The sequence below is a fragment of the Dermochelys coriacea genome, chromosome 18 (assembly GCF_009764565.3).
Source record: "Dermochelys coriacea isolate rDerCor1 chromosome 18, rDerCor1.pri.v4, whole genome shotgun sequence".
In the NCBI taxonomy this organism is placed as follows: domain Eukaryota; kingdom Metazoa; phylum Chordata; order Testudines; family Dermochelyidae; genus Dermochelys; species Dermochelys coriacea.
The window spans coordinates 17084939-17104114 of record NC_050085.1 but is presented as its reverse complement, the minus strand read 5'-3'; the positions used below and the strand labels follow the sequence as shown (position 1 = coordinate 17104114).

At 37.7% G+C, this 19176-nt stretch overlaps 1 protein-coding gene across 8 annotated transcripts in view; it reads left to right on the top strand.

Moving 5' to 3' along the window:
* SLC35E2A (solute carrier family 35 member E2A) overlaps positions 1-14556 on the top strand; it is a 35390-nt gene extending 20834 nt beyond the window's left edge. For all 8 annotated transcript variants that reach the window (XM_043499879.1, XM_043499881.1, XM_043499878.1 and 5 more), the window contains 7 exons: positions 530-665; positions 1507-1634; positions 5087-5207; positions 7619-7672; positions 8513-8585; positions 10900-11045; positions 11768-14556. In XM_043499879.1, the coding sequence (XP_043355814.1) occupies positions 530-665; positions 1507-1634; positions 5087-5207; positions 7619-7672; positions 8513-8585; positions 10900-11045; positions 11768-12005 (896 nt within the window). In that variant the 3' untranslated portion in view covers positions 12006-14556. The remainder of the gene's footprint in view (positions 1-529; positions 666-1506; positions 1635-5086; positions 5208-7618; positions 7673-8512; positions 8586-10899; positions 11046-11767) is intronic.
* Positions 14557-19176: the final 4620 nt, after the last annotated feature.

Sequence of the window (19176 nt, the reverse complement as noted above, 5' to 3'; positions counted from 1 at the left end):
GGATAAAACTATTTCATAGAGATTCTGTGAAGATTTGTAAGGTAATGTTGGTAAAGCGCTTTAAAGAGAAGTGCTATATAATTTTTGTATACAATGAAACTTTGTGGTTTATTGAGTGGTAAAATTGTGGTTTTTCGGGTTTTTTTTAATAACTTAAAGTCTAATTTTAAATAAATTGTTTGTATTCTTATCTCCAGAGACCTACATGTATCTAAGGTCTCACTGAACTGCAAAGGTTTGGTCTTCATATGACCATGTTAACATACCTGGTTTTTAAGGAGTAGAGGGTCATGGTAACTGTGAACTAATTTGTATAGGCACACAGTTAATCCTCCTTCTTTGTCTCTTATCCTGCTCGTCGTTTCAGAGGGAAAGGGCTTTTACTAGAATTTTATGAAGCTTAGACATAAGCATCCATATTTGTTGACGCCTACCAAGGATCTCTGAAACTAAATTAATCTAATTAATAGCTTGGTACTTAATGCTGTATTCATCTTCTGACCTCTCTTGGTTTCTCATTTTTTCTTAGGTGCTGTTCAGATGCTTTCAACCACTTTCATTGGCTGTATAAAAATGTTTGTTCCATGCTGTTTGTACCAGCACAAAACACGTATCTCTTACCCTCCCAATTTCATCATGACAATGTTGTTTGTTGGACTGATGAGGTAAATGGCTGAATACTTCCGGGGGGCCAGTATACGTGGTAGCACTGTGTATTGCCTTGCAGGAGACCCACTTTCACATCTCTTCTTCCTTCATGAGAAGGGCAGAGGGCATTGTTCATACAAAACATTTTCTCAGAAATCTCACAATGATCCATCCATCTTTCAGTTGCTCTTTCTAAACACCTCTTTTCTTCTGACAAACAAGTCTTTGAAACTTTCTTTGCACTCCATTGGTTTTAATCCGCCATCTAAAAAAACTCTCTCTCTCTTTCTCCTTAATGTTTTCTTTTGGTGATGTGATGTTTCTCTTCTCTTTAAGACTAGTACTTTGTTCTCGTTCTCATTATTACTACCTATTGTGGTGTTGCTGTGTCCTCCTATTATCCTTTCCCAGCAATTTGTATCAGAAGTTATTTAAAATATTTATAAAATTACATTTTCTTTTTAAACCTATACCTTTAAAAGAAAGTATTTGCTATAGCCTTGAACAGAGCAAGGCTATATATCATGCCTGATGAGAGGCTATTAAAACCATTGTTTGGGCTCACCTTCACTTCAAGTCTAAACTGGTTTTTACTAAACTGGTAGCAGCTATTGAACAGAGTCTTTCAGCACTGTTGTTTTATGATTTAAAAGGAAACTGAATGGAAGCGACCTTTCATTCTGATGAAATAGGAAGCTTAAATGTAGCGTACATAATTTAGTTACTATATCACAAATGTGTATATTTAAAAATTGTGGCACAGTAACTAAATTACGTTTGTCAAGCATCTAAAGCTAAAATATGCCTTTTAAGCGTTATTTTACTGTCTCTGTTTGACTTTGTGTGTGTCTCTTTCAGGTTTGCAACAGTGGTTTTAGGTCTAGTAAGCTTGAAAAATGTGGCTGTTTCATTTGCTGAAACAGTTAAAAGCTCTGCACCTATTTTTACTGTCATTATGTCCCGGATGATTTTAGGGGAATACACCGGTAAGTAGTTTGTTGGAATGTTATCATTTTGCAATGTAATGTGGGGTATTTGGCGATTGATAAAGAGATTCCATCTGAGTTGTTTAGTGATTAATGCAGCTGGAAAAATTGTCCTTATTGAACAGAGTCTCAACTGTAAATTGAGCAGGCAAGGACCTTTTAAAAAGTAATTTGTCAAAGGACAGTGTTGGTTGGAAATTTGCTTTTCTGACCAAAAAAAAAAATACTGTTACAATTTTTAGATACATTTTTTAAAAATGACATTTATGTATATGTTCTTCCCATGTGGAAAGCTGCTGATCTGACAAGCATTTTAAAAATCTTGAGTGTCTTCGCTGTGTCCAGCCTAAGGCTAAAAAATAAAACTGGCCTCTTAAATGCTTTTTCATAATCACCACTGAATTGCAATTGCATTCCAGTCTTCTAGTCTTTGAGAGACCTTGCCCTAATCAGCAATGTGCATTCTTCCAGACATGAAGTCTGAGGGGTTGAGGACTGAATGAAGCCAGAGGAAGGAGGATTAGCACCATCACAGGGAAGGAGGGCAAATATTAATTTCATCTGCCATTTGAGGACATTGACAAGAAAACCAAGGCTGGAGAAAGTCAATTTTAATTTAATTTACCTCTGCAGGGCGGATGTGCTAGTAACTCAGTACACTTATAATATCTTTAAGTGCAGGTCAACAGCTTGTCTGAAATCTCCTTTGATTGAAACTAAAATATCCACTAGTTTTGAAATGAGAGGAGTCATTACTAAAAAAGTTAAGATGGAGCTCATTAAGTTTTTCTAAATTTGTATTATCTGACGCATGTAGTTTTGGAAATACAGTAATGTAAAGTAGAGCTGGATGAATTTTTTTGGCCAGAACTTTTTTCACTGAAAAAAGGCAGATTCAGCAACACTGAAACAATTCATGATTTCCTTTCTGGTTAGGTGAATTGTTCACAGAAAAAAACCTCTCACAGTCGTAATTATTCATTTTAGAAAGACAGGGTGGGTGAAGTAATTGTGACATGCCACAGAGTACAATCTGGATTGTTGGATCGTTGTGCCCTCTTAACTCTGCAGTCTGGAGTGCACTATGCTTTGTTGTGTGAGCGGCCACTCTGCCCGCTCACCCCAGCCCTCTAGTATGCAAGTCACCCCCAGACATATACCAGAGTGCTGTGCACAACCACTCTTGAATTACATACAGGGCAACACCCACATATTCCTAGTCCAGACTTGCACCCCAGAAATGTCCATTTTACACTGCTTAAGACCCCTTGAATCAGAGTAAACTCATTAATTAGTTTGTTGGTCCATCAAAGGGTATGAATATGCTCCAGCCTTTGTAACCTGAGTAGACTCCCCAAACTTCAGTCAAAAACACACTGGCTTAGATAAAACATAAAAATAAGTTCATTAGCTACAGAAAAATAGATTTTAAGTAATTATAAATGACATAATCATAAAGATCAGAATTGGTTACAAAAAGAAAGTAAAGATAAAATCTCAGTCTAACTCCTAAAGTTTATCAAGTTAAGTCAGATTTGAAGGTTTCTCTGACCCAAAAGCCTACAACAGTCTGTGCTAACTGGAAACCTCTTCCAGTTCGGACCACTTCTCCCAGTTCAAATGTTTCTTTGTCTTCCAAGTGATCTTGTTGCCTTCAGTAAAGGTTGGGGAGGAGAGGGAGCCTGATGATGTCACTGTCCCTTATTTTATACTTTCCTCCAGGTGCTGGAAAAATCTTTACTATGTCCCGGTGTTAGGCAGCCCCAATGGCGGATATAGAGTTAGTGGGGCCCTGTGCACAGCTTCATTTTCAGGGCCCCTCCCTTGGGACCTAGCCAAGAAAAAGATCATTCTCTTATGTCCCCCCCTCATTTTTCATTCTTTTTTTCTTCATCCTCCCCCTATATTATAAGTAATGGGAAATATTTTTAAAATAAAGTGAGGTATCTTGATTGGGGCAGGGGGTTGGGGTGAAGGAGAGAGTGCGGGGGTTGGGCTCTGGGAGGAAGTTGGGGTGCAGGCTCTGGGCTGGGGCAAGGGGTTGGAGTGTGGGAGGAGGGCAGGGGAGCAGCGCTTACCTCAGGAGGTGCAGCTCCCAAAGCCACCGGCACACCCCCCCCGGCAGCAGCTCCTAGGTGGAGGGCCAAGGGGTCTCTGCGCGCCGCTGCCTACAAGTGCTGCCCCTGCAGCTTCCATTGGCTGCAGTTCCTGGCCAATGGGAGCTGCAGAGTCGGTGCTTGGGGTGGGAGCAGCCCTCAGAGACACCCCCCCCAGCAGCTGCAGGGACATGCCAGCCGCTTCCGGGAGCGGCACAGCATGGAGGCAGAGAGGCAGAGCAGGCAGGGAGCCGCCTTTGCACTGCTGCTAGCATGTCTCTGCGGGCCCCTTGGGGTGAAAGGGGCAGCGGGTCTCCGTGAGCTGCCCATGGCGGGCACCTCTCCCCCCACCGGGGGCGTGCAGAGACATGCCAGCAGCTGGACGCTTACAGGAGCAGCATGGGGCCACCGGCCATAGCATGCATGCAGCCTGCCTGAGCCCTGCTACGCTGCCGGCTGGGACTCGGGTACAAGTTGTGAGATGAGATTTGTCCTGCATTCCCCGCCCCCCTATCACTGGGGGCTCTGTGCCACCGGATGGTTTGTTTCATGGTAAGCCCACTCTTGGGCAGCCCCATTGCCTACTTGTCCTCCATTCAGTCCTTTATATGAATTGCAATTTCTTGCTTTTGTGTACATGAGGCTTGACATGTAAGATTTGTGTTCACAGTTCCTTTGTTATTTCTAAGGAGCTGGTCTGTGGGCATTTCCCAGACTGTCAACAAGTTTCAGTAACAAACATAGCAAAATCTCATAACTTCATATACAGTGACGCACACATTTCAACCAGACAGTAATGTTTGACAGATTATGACTTTTCCAGTGATACCCCACAATGCATACGTGATACAAAGTATATCTCAACCAGGATATATTCTGGAAAAACCAGACCTGAAGAAGAGCTTTGTGTAAGCTTTGAAGCTTGTCTCTCTCACTAACAGATGCTAGTCCAAAAAAAGTTCTCACCCACCTTGTCTTGCTAATTTCCTGGGACTGACAGGGCTCAGTACTGCATACAATGATTCATTTTGACATTTTTGAAATGAAACATTTTGATGTTTTGAGTTTAAACAGCTTTTCATTTTGAAATTACCTTCAATTTTATTTTAAAAGATGCAAAAACATTAAGCACTCAAAATAGAAACAAAAGTTTTATGTAGAACAGAACATTTTGTTCAACCTGAAACAAACATTTTTCAACTTTTTCCTTTTCTGAAATTCCCCAAAAATTAGTTTTTGTGTGACCCAAAATGATTTTTTTTTTAAATTGGAACTGTTAGCAAACAGAAAAATCCATTACTCACTCAGCTCTGGTTTAAAGCCGATTTTTAATTTTTTTTTTCTTTTCACTTACAGGATTGCTGGTGAATCTGTCTCTCATTCCTGTCATGGGAGGATTAGCTCTATGTACAGCCACTGAAATCAGTTTCAACATTCTGGGTTTTTCGGCAGCTTTGTCTACTAACATCATGGACTGGTGAGGCCTGATGAAAGTTGCATGTGGAGCAGAGAAGGAATTGTTAGTTTATTTGTAAACTAAGCCATATCTTGTCCCAGGCTGTACAGTTCAGCTGGTGTTTCCCATGCAGTATTTTAATTATTGGTATTCAGAGAATTATTTCTTAATAGAAAACATAGTGCTCTTAGAGGTGAGAACGCCTTACCTGTCAGAACACAGTGGATAAAGAATAGAACAACTCCTATGCTACAAAGTCATGTACAATTGAATTATCTCCGTTCATGACTCCTGACAAAGTCTATTTACAAGGGATTACCAGCATGCAACCATTTTGTCATTTGTGACTAGCAGTGTCCTGGTTTGTAGCCGGTGGTAGTTTTTTCTTTTAACTACCAGGTGGAGGTGGGACAGAGCCAATCAACTGCAGGTTCTTATTGCTGGTGAACTCAAATGGTGAATATAAGTTGCTTATGTTTTTTTAATAAAATATGTGACCATGTTATAGAAGAATTGCCAAATGCATAAAACCAGTAATGCACAAGTATGTTGCAACTAATATAGTATGGAAGAGCACTAGCAACTCTAAACTTAAGGTTGAGCAGATATATATTTTTAATGTTGCTAATAAGATAATTGAAGTATTCCTAAGTTAGGTTATTGAAGTAATATTTTAATATGCTAGGTTAACAGTGAGTTCAAATAACACAAGAAAATGGAAAACTTCAGGCATGGTAAATCATTATTGACTGTAGTTAAACTCAAAGTAATCAGAAAGCCATGACAGTTTTCTGATGCACTTATAAGAACACTTTTCTCTCTGTAAAGAAAGCCTTTTCATATCTGATTGCAAGATAAAATAAATAAACTAAAATGCGGAGAACTTTCTGATTCTTAAATATGTTTAAGGCAGTCGAGATTATCTACAAAACTCTTCAGTTGCATGTCTGCATTAAATGGTGGGCAATTCAAAAATAATCAGTGTAATAGACTGCTGGGAATTTTTGTTTACGAAATGTCAAATTCTGTGATCCAGAATTGTTTACAGGGGACACTGGTTCTTGCCATGGTTGTATTTGGATTAGTACACTGGTTCTTGCCATGGTTGTATTTGGATTAGTATTCATGTCCAGCGTCTGTCATTTCCTTTAAAAGTTTTGCCTTTTAGATGTAATTGGAGTCCAGATAGCCATCCTTGTGTTAAAACAAAATAGGCAGACAAGATGATCGTAGGCCTGATTCTCCACACATGTTCATTTGTATTCACTTAGCACAAGTATAAATAAATACACAAGGTGCAAGACAGTGATGCCTCTAGCCTATATTTCAAATAATTTGTGTCTATATCTCAAGGCAAATGCAAGTACAGGCAGGAGAGGGGTGTGTGCATCTTTTATTTTTAAAATTATGTACCTGCAAATCAAGTGTGTGCTTCTGCTTTTGGTTAACTGCAGTGTTGTAGATTAGTCTGAATACTGAATTAACCTATGCACTCATTTGTTCTAAATGCCCAGGTCAGTGCATTACACCATCAAAGGCTGGATATTCTTGTCTTGTTTTAATTTTTATCACTGTTTCCTAGAGCACAGCTGAACAGTAAAAGAAAAATAAAGAGTATTTTAGTTCAGTTCTCTGTGAAGCACTAGAAAATTTAAACTCTAAATCATTTATATTTACAATGTTAACTGCAAAGGAACCTTATGCTGCTTCTGAATGTTAAAAGTTAATAAGGCAATGTAAAAATGTAAATTAGCATCTTCACTTGCAGTATGTCAATATTTATATGGAATGTGTAGAGTAGATTGGTGTTTTATATATATTCCAAAGACAGTAATATATGAATCTGAGACTTAGCTGGTTAAAAGAAAAAAGTAGTGCAGTTGTTATACCATATATTATTTTAATATTCTCCCATTGTTGTATTGTGGTAACTTTATAAGTCTGGGAAGATTTTGTTCAATACAGTAATTGTGTTATAGTGCCTTCTGTAATTCTCTGATCTTGCTTCATTTCTTTTTAAAAAGTGTATTACTTAATAGTGAATAGTGTGCTATTTATAATATGTGAATTTTAAAGCAAATTCATTAAATTTAAAACAGGATATAAAAACTTTTTACAGTATGTTATAGGATATACATTTGTGTGTGTGTGTGTGTGTATACATACACACACACACAGAGCAAAAGAAGTTAAATTGCTTACTAAAGGCCTTCTTTCTGAATGCATCTTTGTTGTGATCTGTTAAGTATTCTGTTTAAATGCATGAAATAGAAGAAAACCCAATGTAAATCTGAAGTTGTATGTAACTGTCGGCAAGTATTTTATCTAAAACCTCATTTTGTGTCTTATGGAAATTACCGTTAAGTTAATTGCTTCATCTGTTCATTATAAATGGCGCCTACAGATAATTTTTTTGATTTTTATTTCCCCAGTTTGCAAAATGTTTTTTCCAAAAAGCTGCTCAGTGGAGACAAATATAGGTTTTCGTAAGTATCTACAATATTTCAAATATACAGCATACAGAACGGTCCCAGGAAACATCTGGGAACTACTTGTTTATAGTCATGTGGGACCGGGACAAAACTTTCTGTCTTCTCTATGTAGTTTGCTGATGACAGGTATCCTAGATACTTTAAATGACTGTGTGTCAGGAGTGAGAGGAAAAACTTTTGTATCCAAAATACCCATAAGTATTTGCTGGGGAGATGAAATCATGATCAACCAGAAATTCCCTCAGGATACCTAAAATGACAGTCACTTACTCCCAAACACAAAAATAACTCCTTGGGGCCCAAACCTGGAAGCCCTCCATCTGCATAGAACTCCCACTGAAATCAGTAGGCTTGCAGAAACAGGCTCTTAATTTCTATTCCACAATTTAAAACTCATGAACAGTACACAAAGGCATGAGCAATACAGAACACATGAACCAGTAATCAATTATTGCAGCAAATTCTGCCTAACCACAATTACAATACCTTTAAAAACAAACGATACAGAATGTTAAATGAACACTACAGTGTGTTGTTCAGAAGCCATTCCATAAACACAATTTTTTTTAAACTGAATTTGTTTTTTAAAAACAGCTTGCCTATTAAATTCAAGACCATCTCAGTCAGCATGGAAAGCAAACTTTGTTAGTTCTTTCAGAAACTTTGAATTTATTTTCCATGAAGCTTTAGGCTGATTTTTAAAAGGTTTTTTGACCACTGTAAAGTGTCAGTGCAGAGATTTCTATTTAAATGTAATACAGCTTTCTTTCTGTTACAGTTAAGGAAAAGCTTTTAAAAACATTTATTTTTGTATTATTTGATTTCCATTTATAGTGCTCCAGAACTTCAGTTTTACACAAGTGCTGCTGCAGTTATTATGCTCATTCCAGCTTGGATATTTTTCATGGTAAGAATTTTTATTTGTTAACAAAGATTAATGTTGCTGTTTGATTTGTCCAAATGGCTAACTTTCAGTTTTCTTTTCCCCTTCCTTACAATCATGCTGGCATGCACCCCTGTTTACTTGTGGTGTTTAAGCAAGAGATCCAGAAAACATGTTTTAAGAAGCAGTTTCATGTAGACATGACATAACAAGTAAACCAGAAAGATAAAGTTTGTTTCAGGAGTTTAGGGAGCAAGTAATTTAGTCTGAATAAATGCCTCCAAAGGGGCAAGGTGGATGAGGTAATACCCAAAGAGGCAGACACTTGAAGACTTAAAAAATAAATCCTAATGTTTGTAGGCTTCTTGGATAATAGCACTTTGTATTCACATTCACAACCTTAATTATAAAAGAAGAAATTGAGGCATAGTAGATACAATCTGTTAGAGGCTGGGTAGAACTGTGTGGTTCCTACCTCCCATTTCTGTGTTCCAACCATTAAACTACATTAACCAAATGCAGCAAAAAAAAGTTGACTTAATTAACAGTACATGAAAGTATGATATGCTGTGGGTAAGATAATGATAGAATAGCAAAAATAATGATAGAAAAACCTGTCCTATTACCTTGTGTATGACAAGAGGAGATAAATGCAATCATAGTTTCAGAGTAACTGCACCCATATTCCCCTCCATGGTCCCTTGAAGGCACTTACTTAAGGTGTCTGGCTCCCTAGCCATCTCCTCTCTTGGGGTAGAGACTTGCTTTTCTCTACCCCTTGACTGGGATTTGAAGGCTGCACAACTCCCGGCTTTGCACTGTAAGGTCCCCAGCAAGCCAGTCTGCTTACATGCCAGCACCTGTGCTTTGTTTTCTCCCAAACGGCTATGAACAGTGTATTGCCAGCAGCTACAAATTAGTTCACGGTTCCTTCTAATCAAGCACATTTATTCTTAAAGCAAAAGCATTACTGAGAAAACCTATACAAAACAATGGAAGTTCCTATATGCATGCTGAAAGCTTATCAAAGGTCACACGTCAGTGTTATGGGGCCCTAAGAGGACAAAGTCCTTCCAACCCTTCAACAAGGGTTGTCTCCCCTCCTCCCTTGGATAGAAGATCCCGTTTGCTGGATCAGAAAGAAGGCCTTGAGTCATTTTAACTGCAGTCCTTTTTTGCCAAAATCCTTTCTTTGTTTGTTACTTGGTCTCTGGAAAATCCAGTTTGAACTAGCATATGCGTGGATACCAAAGGGTGGTACCCCTCTGGATGTATTTAAATCTTATGTGAGTCATCTTAATCACCCCTGGTGATTTTGGTTTTGGTTCCTGGAAGAGCTGTGATAATCCTCCATCATGCAGTAGATCACAATCATGCATACAATCCCTGGACCACAGTGATATATAAACTTAATATGATATGTTCCACCAAAGATCCTGTAGGCAGTTACAATATCTGTCACAAAAGCAATTATTGTAACCATGCTAGCTAGATTAAAGATGTCTTCAAAAATATCCCCATGCGGTGCTTGCACACATTAGTGTTTGATTCAGAAGATGCATGGTTCTTGGTTCTCTTTAAAATCCTCTTGTGTGATCACCATTTCATATACAAAGGGAGGAAGAGAGCAGCAATAGTGAGAGAACGTATGCCTCTAATTCTGATTACCATAAATTCCTGTGCTAGGTGACTACAACAGATTGGCAGACTTTAGGCTCTTTACAGGAACAGAGAGTTCTTCTGCTGAGTCACCTGAGATTTTGGTGCTAAAACCTTTCATTAGTAGTATTATAATAGCTGGTTAAGACCTCAACATGAATTCAGGGTAGATACTTAAAGGGGATGAGTTTGGACACTAACTCAGGGTCAGTGTGCTCTGTTTCGGGTGGGTTACGAACTCATCTCATTGTGAATGGGCCAAGTCATCATGACAATCAAATTACTTCAACAGTTACAAAATTAAATCTATCATAATAACTTAGGGGGAGGCTAGGTGTCAGGGTTGGTGGAGGGTTAATAGAGAAGCTTTTTGTTGTAATGTTAATATTCAAAGGAGGAAATATCACACAGGATAAGTGACAAATAATGAAAAGTTTAGATAGATAAGGCTTAGGCTCTCCTTGCTCTCTCCTGCAGAGAAGATAAAACATGAAGGGTATAAACATTCCATCTCCAACTTCTGAAAATTAGATTAAATATTCCTGTCTTTATTTTCAGTATAAAGAAGTGTCTCCCTTAGGCCTAGGAGTAAAATTAAGTTGCCTAGTCTATGTTTGCTTGTAAAAGAAAACAGGACATAGCTAGTCTCTTAAAATCCTGTTCTGTTCTTTGGCTTTAGGATGTGCCAGTGATTGGGAAAAGTGGAAGGCGTTTCAGTTACAACCAGGATGTCATTGTACTGCTCCTAATAGATGGAGTCTTGTTCCATTTGCAGAGTGTTACAGCATATGCCTTGATGGGAAAGATTTCTCCTGTAACTTTCAGGTAAAACTATAGATTTTGTGTCAAAATTATTGTTCTTCCCTTCCTTAGACCATTTCATACTGGTAACTGATTGAAAATGCAATATGGTGGAATAAATAAAATAAATTCTATGTGTACTCCAAATTAATGAGGATGTTTTCCAAATCCTAAAAGCAAACATAGGGCCAAATCCTTGTACTTTCCTTGTATGAGTAGTACCATTGGTTGCAAAGGGACTACTGCTTTTGTGTGTAAGGAAAACAGGATTTGACCCTTGGCATTATGCTTGTAGGACAGGTATGCAGTTCTTAGCCTCATTTAACATAAATAAGCAACCACATAGGGATACACTTAAAAATTGCTGAATGGAGTTCTAGGTATGTGATTCTAATTTTAAAATATTTGCTGACACTGCCAGTTTTCTGGAGGGAATGAGTAGGTAAGTGGATTAGCCAAGGGAGAATTAGTGACATTCTATTGTATGCTTTTCAAAAAATAGCATGTCTCTTACTTGTTGACTTTAATTATTCCCACTAGCTTTCAGTTTAGGGATATTACACAAATGTAATTGCTGATACTTATAGAATTCCACAGTCACTTTTTTATTAGCCTAAGTAGGAAAAGTGGAATCTGACTTTCTGCAAGATAAAGCACCAAAAGATCCAAGTGTGATTAGAGCATACTGAATATATTGTGTGTGTCAAAGCCTTTCAGTCCTTAATATTTATGTTTTGTTGTTTCAGTGTTGCTAGTACTGTGAAGCATGCGTTGTCAATCTGGCTAAGTATTATTGTGTTTGGTAACAAAATTACAAGCCTCTCAGCCATTGGGACAGTTCTAGTAACAATTGGCGTGTTGCTATATAACAAGGCAAAGCAACATCAACAAGAAACCATACAAAGCCTGGCAGTGGCAGCCTCACAGAACACAACTGAAGATACCAAGCCACTAATATCCAAGGATTTAAAGCCATATGAGTGATATGGCTCTTAATTCTTCCACCACAACCTGACATAACTCAGAGGAACTCTGTCTTAAATGGATGCTATCCTAGCCGTTGGCAATGCTTGGTTTCTTTGAATTCACAACAGGTGAAAGAATGGACTTTACTGCAGAGAGGGAAAAAAGGAGAAGATCCTATAAGCCCTGGTTCACTAGAAACTGACATGTAGAACAGAAGACCAAGAATAATCCAACATGGTAAACATTGGCTTCATACTCCTTTCTTGACTCTGCAATTAAATAACAAGACTATATTGGAGATAAAACTTCAGTTTCAGATGGAAAAATAACTTTTGCCCCAGCCCCACCAAAGTAATGTGATAACATGACCCGTCCCTGTTTTCTGCATGCTTGCAGTAGGATGAAACTAGTGCAGAGGAAAAAAATGTCTAGTTGCCACTCTTCTTAAACATCCTAGACTGCCTGTATGCATGGAGAGGATCTGGGAGAAAGCACTTTGAAAGACAAAATCAGTCATTTTTGTTTACACAGCTGTTGGTGTAAACTATGAAAATAGGCAGCTACTCTTGAGTATAAAGCCAGCAAAGAGAATTTGTGCTTTTCTTTGAAATTTTCTAACAACTGGAGCATTGCAGTTTGCCTGGGTACCGACCACATTCATGTTTCTGCAAAAATGAAACACGCACACATGCCTATAAACTAGGAGTCAACACAAATAACTATAGTTGCTGTCAGGCAAAAACCACTGGAAATTTTCAGAAATAAATGAGGCATCAGCATTTCTATAGTAAGTACTGTCTTAATTTTAGAAATACAAAAGTTTCCTTTGCATTGTAATTTATCATAAAATATTTTTCAGACAAGAGGGGAATGAGTTTTTTTTTTTTGTTTTGTTTTAATCTATAGGAGAGCAGTAAAAAAAAATAGACTTCTTGAAATTCGGGGTTACAACTCTGTCTTTAGCTCTTGTGCTCAAATATTTTAGTATGGCCTGTTACAGTGATAAGTTAGAATGGATAGAGTTTTAACCTTAAACTGAGAATATTCTGACGTCTGTTTCTTTTAAGTTTTTTTTTTTAATTTTGCATGATATAATATTAAAAAAAAAAACAGTGCTATGAGAGAAAGAAGGAAGAAAGCTTCAGCTTCATTTTGATTATTTCACTTTTAAAAATTGCTAAATCTTTCTTCATTGTTGTCAGAATTACAGCATAGGCCTCTCTCTCCATAGGGCAGCCATGGTCATCAATCAAGATTTAGAAATTTCCTATAGTAACCGGTATAGTCCTGGTTTTACCTAATGTTAGTGAAACCCAAATCAGTGCCATGAAGTACAGTGTATAATGCCATAGGCATGTCTAACTTTTACCAGACAAAAATATAGCAACTTGCTCTGTGGTACAGTCAGATTTATCTCTCAAACAAAGTGATGGATTGCTCACTCATATAGGGCTTTTAATATAAAAGAAATTGCCCTTCCAACTGCAAACAATAAGTGCTTTTCTCCAGTAAACGAAACCATTAAACTACAAGTAACAAACCCATACAAGATGCAATCTGGGGATCATGAAGAGTTTGGGCTATGAAAAATTTGGGAATAAAAAACAAAGCTAAGGTATTATTCTCAAAGTGTTCATCTTTTTTTTACCCCCTACACACTAATGTTTGCACTAGCTTTATGTCTGCCCATCTGACATGATCTGGAGAGTGGCCTGTGCTGTAAGGTCAGGGATATTGGGAACACACCAAAACAAAGCTATGCATTGTTTAAAAATCCAGTAGTTAATGTAGAGTGGACGTGCTGCAATATAAAACTGTTTCCTTTTAGCTGTTAGATATAACTTGCAATTGTAATAGTCTCTTTAGACCTGTTTACTTATTTGGGCAAATCTGCTGCATGTCTAGATCTCTTTAGGGAAATAAAAAATTAAGCTTAGAGTTCTGTTTGACAAGATGCTAGCTTCAGAAGAATCTGTCTATATGAAAGAGCCCACCATCTATCCCATAAATAAATTGAGCATAGTCAGTAGAATTTATTGGACACATTCTGCACATAGCCAATTGGCATATGTTTCCAGTCTGGCACTATTTTTCTCATCTACACAAGGGATAAACAGATCTGTAGCTCCATTTTCCTTGTGACAGCTCAACATCTAGCCAAATAAACTACGTGAATCAGCCAAATTTCTGATGAATGTCATCTAGATGCAAAGTCATAGGTAAAGCTGTGGACTATGTGAGATCAAGCTCATTTTTAAGTTCTGCCTTCCAATAGTTGACTTAGCGTTCTGCCAAGAATTTACAGTTGCAATTTCACTGAGATTTTCAAAGTCCAGTATCACTTCTTGGCTTACCTAAAGGTAGATAATTGTCAATAATTGTGCTCGGAACCAATATTTTAACTGTCTAGCATATTTTTTATAGAATGTACTTATCTTCCATGAACTGCCATTCTAAGATGTAATATAAGTGGCTTAATGAAAGCATTTGATTTTTTTTTTTAAGCTTGTCCTGATGTAAGTTACCCAATGCATTATTTTCACTGCCAGTTTCTTTTTGGTTGCATATGCCTTTTTGTTAAAGAGAAAATATATGAACTGCATGCAAAGACTGTTTGGATTTGGATTATTATGTGGCTCAACAGTCAGGCCTTTGAGGTCCATTAAACTCCAAGAACAGAGTTCTCTAATTTTTCTCTTTGGAAAACATGACAAATTTCCTGTTGCCAAAGTATATAATATGTTTATTTGAAAACCAAAGGGCATATCCTTATTTTGCATGCATGATTTCACTGCATCAGAATAAATATATAGCCTTGGATTTCTGGGATGTCAAAGGGTTTCAACTAAACCATTGTGTAAATACCTAGCTAATTTGGCAAGGAGAGTGATACTGAAAACCACAGGGTAAACATAAATCACAGCAGGATAGGGCAGGTATTTATTTTAAAATCCCCCCCCAACCCTAGTATGGCATACTGATGCTTGACTGAAGGGACCAACTGACTTGCAGATATAAGGAAACAGTTCTTTATTATGTACATTAACTATGATGATACTATCCCCAAAACTACATATCTACCATCTGAAGATGTGGTTAATAAAGCTGCTGTTGGACAATGATTATTATATAAATCTCCCCATGGATATAAAATGCTGGGTTAATTGTAATTAGGTTGTGACCATTTCATGTTGAATCCCTCTCTCCCCTTATGACTAAGCGATCCAAGTGTTCTAGTCACCCTGCAATTTGATCTTTCTCTAACTTTCTTATAAAAATCTGAGTAGCATTTGTTGTACAAATGAGTTACTGTGAAGACTCCATTATAGTGCATTGGCTCTGCTGCCTGGATTTTAGCACAAGTGACTTACTTAAGCAGTCATAAGGAATAATTCCTTTTTCAAATATGAATCAAAGCTAATTTTTTTTGTTTATTTTTAAAAGGCAATTATAGCTCATGGCCCATTCCTGACTTTTATTCATAGTTTCTCCCCTTTTCTGCAGGTTATTTCCCCTGTGTTTTCGTCTTTTAGTGGGTGTAGGTTAGAGATGTAAATATTGTTTAAAAAGTTAACTGTTTAAACAATTAAAATTACATGGTTTAATCGGTTAACCGATTAAAGGGAGAGGGGCTGGGGCTGAGGTCAGCTGGCCCGGGACTGGGGCTGCTCCAGCCAGCTGGCCTAAGATTGGGAGTTAATGGTTAGGGTGGGTTAACCAGTAAGACTAATGCTTACTGGTTAACCATTTAATATTTTATATCCCCAGTGTAGGTGCTTTAAGTTTCCCCTCATACCAATAGCAAGGGATAGGTGTCTTGAAAATAACTCGGACATTTTCTTTTCTCTTGTTCTCTTTCCAGCCACTGCAGATCTCTCTAATCACTCTTGTGTTTGTCTTAAGGAATGAAAGAGCTCCCAAGCCCAGCTTTTGCACAGTCCAACATGATGCCTCAGAACTGGGGTGAATGTTTAGCTTTTTAAGGCACTTCTTGAAAGCTGAACACTTCATGCCTATTTAAGCAGCATTTTACTAATTTAATGGAGCTTCTGGAACCACGTTTTGCTAGTCACATTAGTAACCCTATCTAAGAAAATATGACTCAAACTACCCCAGTTGGGCAGCTCCTCTTCTAACTGTTTTTAGGAGAGAATCTAATCACATCTTCTCTATCCCATCAGTAAGGGGTGGAGAAGAGAAGGAAGAGCAGGACACCAGAAATGGTCATCAGTATCCACTTTGAGAGAATTTCAGCTCCTGAACAGCAGTAAGGCAAGGCTTGCTGGAAGCCTCAGAAAGCTGTCATGGTTCAGCACCCCCACACCCAAGTTTTTGCTAACTAGTCATTGATCAGAAAAAAGAATCAGTGAATTGCTGTTTCAATGCAGGCAAACGGATCTAAATGAAGATTTAAATAAGTGTGTTACAGAAGAGAGGAATTTATCAAGTGGGTAATAATAGGGTGACCAGATAGCAAGTGAGAAAAATCGGGACCCTTTTTTTCCCCGGGGGAATGAGATAATTGTATGTAAGACAGAGCCCCTAATATCAGGATGGTCCCAATAATATGAGGGTCTCTGGTCACCCTAGATAAAGGTATTGGCTCACCATTCAGCAGTCCTTTAAATGGAAGATACTTTAGTGTCTGAGAAACTTGAAAACACAGTAACTCTAATTGCTGCTTCTATGTCAGGGCCAAACCTTTATGTATTTGATACCAAACTACAAATGTTGGACTGAAATACACGATACATATTATTTTGTAGGTATTTTGTATAGTCACAATTCCAGTGTTTATGTAAAGTAGGACATTTGAGTACTTTATAAAAAAAAATCCCTCATGCATAATCAATTAAATATAACTGTTAATTCTGTTTGTAATAAATATCTGATCCTGTGGATACCAGTCATGATTGTTCCTGTGTATGATGCAAACAGACATGATTAAACATCCTCATTTTTTACTTATTCTTGAAAAGAATAAAATTAATGTATGTTTTTATTCATTATTTCTTCTAAGAAAAAAATAAAAAATTCCATCATGTAAGTTTCTATCTGTGAATGTGGTTATTTAAATATATATGAAAACTTTCTTCAGTGATCAGTGACTGTACCTTAGTAATGCAGCCGAAACTCCCAAACCTGAGGCATACTGGGGATGATGAGGAAACAAACCAGCCTTTTTCTATTAGACAATGTAAATCTCTTTCTGGGGAAAGTGGGGAACAGCATATTCTGGTGAGTAGAGCAGCTAACAAGTCAGGACTTTTTTAGAGTATGTCTACAAAGGGATTAAAAAAAAACCCCATGGTGGCCCGGTCAGCTATTTCTGACTCACAGGGCTTGCTTGGGCTTTGGGGCTGAAAAATTGCTTTTTAAACCTTCAGGTTCATTTGGGCTGGAGCCCGAACTCTAGGATCTGCAAGGGTTGATGGTCCCAGAGCTCAGGCTGGAGTCCGAGCCAAAATGTCTACACAGCAATTTTTAACCTCACTGCCCGAGCCCCGTCAGCCCAAGTCAGCTGACCTGGGCCAACTGCAGCCATGCTGCAGGTCTTTTATCTCTGTGTAGTCATACCTTTAGGTTCTAAATGCTGTCTCTAGGAGTGGAGTGTGGTCTAAACATTAGAGTCTGGGACTGGGGATTAGGCCATCTGAATTGCGGTCTCATTTCTGCTACTGAACTGCCTGCAACTACCATTGCATCAGAATTTGTAATGCTTGTTTTTTCAATGTGTTGCCTCCCAGTGTGCATTCATTCCTTGATCTATGACATTTATATGCTTTACTTCAGAGCTTTTGGGTTACTTGAGTGTCTTGATTTTTGTTAATTTAATGTATTTCTAAGAGTGATGCTCTAGCTCATCAAAAGTTGCTCTAGCTCAACAGAAATTAGAGCTTAATGCAAGAAATTCTTGGTTAAATTTCTGTGCCTTTTTTCATGCCAGAAGTCAGACTAGATGATCATAATGGTACCTTCTGGTCTTAAAATCTAAAAATCTTTAATGTTGATAAAAGATGGTGGCATAATAGCTCTGAAACCTGAAGTCTTCCTATTTACGGACAGAATATGTGCAATAAAGCTGAACCAAACAGAGGTACTCTAATGTCAGAACGATGACCCGTATTATTATGAACGTATCAGTATACCTGTCCTGGCTTCTCTTGACACTTGCAGTGAGACTCCCAGTTGTGGTGTTTTTTTCACTATGGACACACACATTTCCTGTAAATTTCCAATCCAGAATAAACAGGTAAGGCAGCTGGTGTGGATTTAGCTGGTAAACTGGAGGTAATTAATACCTCCTAGTTCATTACAGAGCCACAAGGAAAAAATTTGGCTTAAGTTGTTAAATAAAAATTAAATATTTTATATGAGAAATCTATTTTAATAGAGGTTATTGAAAATAAGCAAAATTTAGTTTTATGGGGCCTTTACCCTTAATTTCTAGTAGGGCTGTCGATTAATCAGTTAACTTCACAATTAACTTTAAAAAAAATTAATAGCGATTAATCACAGTTTTAATTGTACTGTTAAACATTAGAAAACCAATTGAAATTTATTATATATTTTGGATGTTCCTTCTACATTTTCATATAGTATTCTGTGTTGTAACTGAAATCAAAGTGTATGTTTTTGATTACAAATATTTGCACTGTAAAAATGATAAACAAAAGAAACAGTATTTTTCAGTTCACCTCCTACAAGTACTGTAGCGCAATCTTTGTTCTGACAGTTCAATTTACAAATGTAGATTTTTTTCGTGTGTTACACAGCTGCACTCCAAAACAAAACAGTGTAAAACTTCAGAGCCTACACATCCACTCAGGCCTACTTCTTGTTCACCCAATCACTAAGAAAGACAAGTTTGTTTACATTTACGTGAGATAATGCTGTCCACTTCTTAATTACAATATCACCTGAAAGTGAGAACAGGCATGGCACTTTTGTAGCAGGCAGGGCCAGATATTTGTGCCAGATACCTTAAACATTTGTTGGCTCCTTCATGCTTTGGCCACCATTCCAGAGGATATGCTTCCATGCTGATGCTGCTCATTTTAAAAAAAAAATGTGTTAATTAAATTTGTGACTGAGCTCCTTGAGGGAGAATTGTATGTCCCCTCTTCTGTTTTACCCACATTCTGCCATATATTTCATGTTACAGCAATTTGGGATGATGACCCAGCAC